The sequence below is a fragment of the Penaeus chinensis genome, chromosome 36, assembly GCF_019202785.1.
Source record: "Penaeus chinensis breed Huanghai No. 1 chromosome 36, ASM1920278v2, whole genome shotgun sequence".
NCBI classification, from domain to species: Eukaryota; Metazoa; Arthropoda; class Malacostraca; order Decapoda; family Penaeidae; genus Penaeus; species Penaeus chinensis.
Genome location: NC_061854.1, coordinates 13,073,313 through 13,080,812, shown reverse-complemented (window position 1 = coordinate 13,080,812; position 7,500 = coordinate 13,073,313). Strand labels below are relative to the sequence as shown.

At 40.5% G+C, this 7,500-nt stretch overlaps 1 protein-coding gene across 2 annotated transcripts in view; it reads right to left on the bottom strand.

The window, feature by feature from the left end:
• Window positions 1-7,500, bottom strand: part of LOC125044656 (cytoplasmic aconitate hydratase-like) — a 60,263-nt gene that overhangs the window by 20,996 nt on the left and 31,767 nt on the right. The window contains exons 6-12 of one of the 2 annotated variants that reach the window (XM_047641439.1): window positions 6,972-7,500; window positions 5,367-5,499; window positions 5,133-5,262; window positions 4,291-4,421; window positions 3,359-3,530; window positions 3,152-3,252; window positions 2,951-3,067 (exon numbers count right to left, since the gene is read on the bottom strand). The exon at window positions 6,972-7,500 is cut by the window's right edge and continues 350 nt beyond it. In XM_047641439.1, coding sequence (XP_047497395.1) covers window positions 2,951-3,067; window positions 3,152-3,252; window positions 3,359-3,530; window positions 4,291-4,421; window positions 5,133-5,262; window positions 5,367-5,499; window positions 6,972-7,500 — 1,313 coding nt within the window. The remainder of the gene's footprint in view (window positions 1-2,950; window positions 3,068-3,151; window positions 3,253-3,358; window positions 3,531-4,290; window positions 4,422-5,132; window positions 5,263-5,366; window positions 5,500-6,971) is intronic. The other variant, XM_047641440.1, reaches the window with a different exon arrangement.

Sequence of the window (7,500 nt, the reverse complement as noted above, 5' to 3'; positions counted from 1 at the left end):
TCATATGTATAAATGTGTGTATATATGTTCATATGTATAAATGTGTGTATATATGTTCATATGTATAAATGTGTGTATATATGTTCATATGTATAAATGTGTGTATATATGTTCATATGTATAAATGTGTGTATATATGTTCATATGTATAAATGTGTGTATATATGTTCATATGTATAAATGTGTGTATATATATATGTATAATTGTATATAAATATAGGTATATGTGCATAAATATGCGTATATATACGTACACACATATATATGTATGTATATATACATATATATATGTATATGTGTGTATGTATTTGTATACATATATACATAACTTTTTAATTGTATAATATATATGTTAATCGTCCTATCAATAGATTGAAAAAAATCCATATTTTGCGTACTAATTGAAGATACAAGCCCCGTAATTCTGTGATCACACATTTCCTAGTTCCCTTCTTTAGATTGTTGGAAAAGGACGCTAAACAACTCCGCTTCCCCTAGTTCCTAGTTCCTCATCTTCGCGTCGCCGAGACCGCTTCGCCAATCAGCGCCCGCGGATCGGATCACGTGACTCTCTCCACAAATCATAACCGGGCGCTTGCCCACGTGACCAAACTCTGCCAATGGGGAGGAGCTGACCTGATGTGACCCGCGCGGATTGTTTCTTAACGTCGGCTCTGGAGGGGTAGAATGTCATAACTTGCCAGAGTGTGAGTGGAGGAACAGTGTTCCTAAGCACCTCTCTTATTAGCCTGTGCAACTCAGTGAAAAGTCAAACCCTGCACCCTTCATCGGCCACGTATCCAGTGTGTGAACCAGCGAGGACAGGTATGGAAGCTACAGAAAAACTTAAAAGCAAACGACCAAGGAGTAGAGGCTAGGAGGCTCCTACCCGTTAGACGGTTCTGCAATCACGTCACCGGGTAGGATTCATCCAAGTCTTCCTTCAAGAGATACGCCCTTAGATTCTTGAGAGATATCTATGTAGCATCCAACTAGCGTTATTCTTAAAGTGTTAGGCGAAGTTTCATTAATCGCACTTGCAGTTTCTCAACGTAAGTTTATTAGTTTTCTTATTGCTAATAACTATATCAGTTATCCAAATGTTCCATTTAGTTTTAGGGTTGTAAAGATCAGAATAATGGTCAGTATCATTTTCTTATGCAAAAGCTGGGTCATCCTTGTAAAAGTGTGTCAGTTGATGGGTGTGTATCTGGTTTCATGAAATTCTAAGGCATGACTAGATACGACACTCATCCACTGCTGTACTGTTCTGTGCGCCTCGAAGAATATATTTACTGTCCTGCGCTTCGGTATCAGTAACTGTCGTGTGACCTTTCTTTGGTGGTCTAGCTGTATGAGCGAGTGCCGTGGGTCATAAAGCTAGATCAGCAAGGCAGGGTATCGCGTCCGATTCTTCTCCGAAGTTCCCATGAGTGAGTGGGCAAGGTGATCATAATAAGGAAAAGTATGGCATAAAATATATTCTGTTATAGATGTTGCCTTGGCGGTGTGTATCGCTGGGGTTGGGTGGAGGGGGGGGGGGTGCGTCAGGTCATCTCAGACGTAGGTTTGATGGGCTCAGGTCAAGTGAGGTCAGGTCAAATGGCTTTTGGCATGGTAATTACAGCTTTACTCGCCCTAGGGATCTTCATCGTAAGACGGTTCTTCAGCCTGACCATTTGTAAAGACGCTCGTGTCCCGTCTAGGAACTTTAACTGTGCGTGTGAAATCCGGACCATATCACAGTTGAAGTTACCTAGATGGTCGCAAGGAATAAATCGTCGTCACAGGACGTCCAATGAGGGTCTGAGTACTGCAACCCAGAGTGGCCGCCCGTGGCTGGTTCTTGTGAGTTGCGAGGGCGTGCATGTTCCTAGCACCATGAGATTCAGCTACGGTGGGGCAGCACGACTCGCCGGAGACCCTGGCTTCTTTACCTGCACAGGGAGGACCTAGACTACTTCGTGGAGTGTAAGCGGGTGGATCCTTCCCGGCCGACGACGATTGTTGCTCCGCCACCGGGAAAGATTCATCCGCGTCCTCTCCCGGACCTCTTCGCATCGGTGATTCTCTGCGTGAGTTACCTTAAAATCGGACTTGGATGGATCTTACTCGGTCAGACGCTGAATTCATGTCGTCACCGGGAAAGACTCATCCATGTCCGCCGTGGATGGCCGCGGTGCGATACCATTTCCCCAGGAACAACCAAATGAATTGAGTTACGATGGTCGACTAGAGTTTAGGAACTGACACTGTGGTAGGTTTTTTGGCTTCTTATCACAGTGCTAGTTACCTGAACCTGGGTTGTCCTCTATCCGCCCAAGGTTTCCGCCTTCAGAGGAGGTACTTTTTCTTCTCCGCTTTTACGCAAATCTTTCATTTAGATTTTCGGGGGGCATCGGGCAGGCTGTATTTGTGCCCAAAATAGCTTCCTGCCTTATGACCTGACCAGGGTAGCAGCTGAGTACGTGACCTGAGTGAGGTGCACTATTAATAGTGAGGGTGCGATTACCCTCCTCAATGGGCGTCCGCCCTTTGTTATATGGGTACAATAATCTACATTTTCCTCTGCAGCTGGTCAGGCTGTGTACAGCTGGGGAGTGTGGATCTGGTGCATGTTTCCATGGTCATGACTAGATCCAACACTCATCCAGCTGTGACTGCCACGAACGACTTGTGTATTTCAATAATGCCTGTAATATCAAGCCGATTAATGTATTTTGAAATTGATCATGTAGAGGGCATTTCGACCCGCAGGCCACGCTACTGTCCTCAGGCCTGCCCAGCACTCCTGCTCGGATGCATCTCGCATCGGTGATGTTGCCTGTCCCATCACCGGGTGAGATTCATCCAGGTGACTTGTGCCTGTTCTTCGTACTGGTTGACAGTTTTTGTCTGTATATCACTAGAAACAATAGAAATACACTATCAAAAGTATGTCAGGACTTACCTTATTTCCAAGGCACTGGAGAAAATCGTCTCGCATGGCCGAGACTGCTACTCTGTCGTGAGGTCGTTTGGGGCCTGACACCGAGGGAACGACCTCCGCCAGGTCCAACTCCACTTTCTGTTTAGACAGTGAATTGTGTGTAAAAACAAATATCCAAATATTTCGCACAGATTTTTCAAACTCAATGATGTGCGATCTCACCTCGCTGAAGACTGGATCCTGGGAGGCATCCGAGAAGTCGCGGAACATCCTGACAGCCTTGAGGTATGCCTCGATTTGTGCGATCTTGGCTTCATCGCGGTCTAGAGGGATAGTCGAATATCATTATTATTTCTTACTTGCGACGTGTTTACGCATTCTTTACTTCCATGTAATGCTAACGTTACAGATGTTCCCCCTTATACTCACTGCTCTGTCTCAGATAAGCAATGGTTGTGGTGTCGACTGGGAAGTAGCCGATGGTGGCGCCGTACTCCGGGCACATGTTGGAGATGGTGGCACGGTCGGCCAGGGACAGCTGTTGCACGCCTGGCCCGTAGAACTCCACGAATTTCCCTACAACGCCAACCTGCCTCAAATGCTGGAAACAAGAGCAACAGTAATCGATGAATGGTAGGGTAGGTTATGAAGTGAAACTACGTTCTATATTTTTTCCTGTTCAGTAATTACAATCCCTTGGATGTTTGCATATTGGTAAAAATAATGCAGTTGGATTTCTTTTATTCAAGTAATACACTGCACTGTAAATTTGAGGGTATTGCAGCTGATAATAATTGTAAATTGTTTTAATTATGTGATTATAAAATGAGATTAAATGTAATTTGTAAAATTGTAAAATATTATAAATGTGATAATTAAAATATGTTATAAAAATGGAATAATCAAATAATAGGAAAGTAACATGATGATATCTGAACCACTTTATTATGTTAAACCGTAGTGCTTTTAATCCTATAGGTTTCCAGTGTAAGCCTAGAAGTTTTAATGCATATCAAGTTAGATTATAAAGTAAAGCATTTCATTTAATTCTAATACTTAATAGAATTAATAGAAAAACAAAATTATTTGTGAAGCTTGTCTTGTATTTGAATAACTAATTATTTCTATAGGTATATATCTCATTACTAATTGTGCACAACTAAATCTATGTAATAGCTGTAAATAAGATGTTCATATTTATTATGTATAAAGATGTTTGCCAAATATTTTATAAAGTTGTTTGTTAGCTTTCAAACAATCAAAAAAAACTGATGCATAGTGGTTAAGTAGACTTAGCCCTGCCCTAAATATGTTTTTTATGAATAAACATCTGCGAAATTTTTAATCAGATGTTTAAATACCTTGGTGATTGTCAGCACCACGTCAGTAGAGGTGGCAAGAGGAGAAAGGTTTCCAGTGATACGGTAGCCTACCACTTTAGGCAGGACCATGGACACCGCCTGGCCCAACATCACCGCCTCTGCTTCAATTCCTGCCCACCAAGAGAAATATAATCATTTTATTTCAGATGATTATGAAGGCAAGCATGTCCACTCCACAGTTAAAAATGTCATTGTCCAAATTTTGTTTAAATGGAACAATATAATATAAATGCTGAAGGATGTATAATATATATTCCCCTTTGCAACAGGGTGTATTTCTCCCTTTAAAATTTAAATCTTTAGTTCTACAAATTTCCTGATAACTGTAGCTAGCTTTCATATGAAACTGCCAATTTTCTGATTTCTAATGAGATTTTTAGCTGACAGCATGGAATGGGTCTAAATAAACATAATAACAGACTTTTATTTGAATCAATTTCATTGTCTCTATTATGCACTGGGATAATTGATCAGATCAGTAAGGATCCTCTATTCCTCCTCCCGTCTTACTTACATTAATTTACTCTGCTTGTTTTTCTAAATTGTATTTGGTGATGATAAAGAATAATAATGATCATAATAATGTCACTGGTCATGGATAAATTTATGATACCTGATCTTCATTTTGCCCGGTCATAATTCACCTCTAGCAATAGGACCCATCACTGTTAACCTCCACATAGATGAGCTATGTGCAGTAAAAGCTGATGTAGACAAGCCTTTCAATGTTTCAGGGTTGATGTAGGATTAGGAAGATTATAAAAATAATCAGGCATTTGATTATATAAAACATCAAAATATTAAGAAAGTATAATACTTACCTCCAACACCCCAGCCAACAACCCCCAAGCCATTAATCATGGTTGTGTGTGAGTCTGTCCCGACCAGGGAGTCAGGGAACAAAATCTGATTCTGCTCAAACACAACTCTTGCTAGATACTCCAAGTTTACCTGTTGATGGAAGACAAAATTTGGGGGAGATGATTCATTGAAAATTTCACACCTTTTAAACAGAAACGGGTAATTCAAAAACAAAGAAGGGAGAAATGTCACACCTGATGGACAATGCCTGAGCCTGGAGGCACAATCAGCATGTTCTGGAGAGCCTGCGCTCCCCACTTCAGGAAGACAAAGCGTTCACGATTTCGCTCAAACTCCAACTCCTGGTTCTTCTGCAGAGCATCAGACCTAGAAGGAGAGTGCGAACAGGTACACTTTCTGGGATTCCATAAGCACAAACTAGCTGTCAATTTCTGCTACTGATCAACTTCAATTAAGGAATGAAGTGGGTGAGCTCTATATGAAAAACAAACAATATAGGTAAGAACTAATTTTATGACAAAGACTGCATATATATACACATAAAACAATTATTCTGCAGAAGCTATTCTGAGAATGAACCTGCAACCACTAAAAGGTACATATAAAGAGTTATTAACCGTTTGCCGCTGGGGAAACTGAATAGAAAATAGGGAAAATGCTGAGCTCATTTTTAATATTTTTTTGTGAATGACTCCACACATAGATGGTTCTGCCTTACCTGATTTCACCTTCCCTTGAATTGGCGGGAAAATGTATTTATTACTACTGCTATGAATATCAATGGCGTTATTTTTATTATAAATATAATGTTATAATAGTTAGTAATAGCAAAATATTTTTTGAAATTAATGAAAAGAGGAAATGGGCGAGACAGGCAGTACTCATAATTGGCCCATTGGTGACTTAGTACAAGTGTAGCCATCTATGTGTAAAAACAATTAAACTCGCAGTCGGCATAGCATTGCATGCCCGTCTGCAATGGGTTAAGACATATGATATATCTGCAACTAACTTTTACAGACCTAACACTTGCTGGATTTAATATGTATCACTTCCTTAGTGCATGCTTTTTCAAACAATGCTCACTCAAGATGTATAATGTATTAGCTGAAAATGGCCTGACATTGAACTTTTGAGATGTTTTAGTTACAGCAGTTTATCAAACTAACTAAAGCATATAAACTGCATAAAACAAAACAACGGAACGATTAGTCACAGCCCTGAGGATCATTATTGGTAAAACCATTAGTACCTATTATTTCAATAAGCTTAATACACTAGATCAGGGGTCAGGGAACTTTTTTGGTGATACCCCCAAATTTCTTGATTAAAGGAATTTACCCTGTTCCTTAAAAGTAAATTGATGTGCCATATATTTAAATAATTGGCAGAAAATGACTCCACCTTATAGGGAAATAAAACAGTCAACTCATTCTGGTACCCAAACAAAGTTCAAAGTAATTCCTGCAAAAATGAACTGATTCAAATCTAAGGTAACAGCATGGAGGCTGGGTTGCTGCTGGCTGCACAATGCAAAGTACATGAGTAAACTGAGGCTTCAATTGAAGTGTCATCCATGTTACATGAATTATCCCCTGAATTTATAAATATACCCTATTTGGGGTAATTTACCCCTTTTCCCCAACCACTGCACTAGACCTTGACAAAAAATCTACAAATGTACAATCATGTAGTCCTGGAATGTTAAAATCAAATCTTGCTTAGTTTTAAATGCTGCCTCCTTTTAAATAAAAACAAACAAACAAACAAGAACAAGCCAAAATAAACAAAAAAACAAGCCAAAATAAACATTTAAACTGATCACTGAAAATGCTAACCATTCAGACTGCCGTTCATGGAAAGGACAAACTTCATCCTGAATGGGTATCCCTGGGACATCCAGAGGAGAGGGCAGGGATGACATAGACAATCTTAATGAAGGGGTTTGAGATGCATCACTCTTGGTACTGGAGGTATCAGACATGCTGGCAGGGTCCTCACTGCCTCCGGGTCTTCTTCGGGTTGAGGGCATTTGCCGTGACCTTTGGGACCATCGAGGTCTAAGTGAAATATCTTCCATGTCCACGGTTTGAACCTTTTCTAGGTCAGACAGCAGTCGAGGTTCTGGGGTTGTAGGTCTACTGCCATGGTACTGTATATAAGGTGAACCAGTATAATAAGAATGATGTTGAGGTAAGCCTATTTGAGCTGGATGCGGTGTAGGATAGAGAGGGGGTTGATAGCCTGGTACCATGGCAGTATACTGTACAGGCTGACACTGGTAATTTGCCATTCCTCCTACACTATCTCCTAATGTTAAATTAGTCACCATAGTTGGAAGCTGGTTGTGTTCTGTGGAAGTGGCAG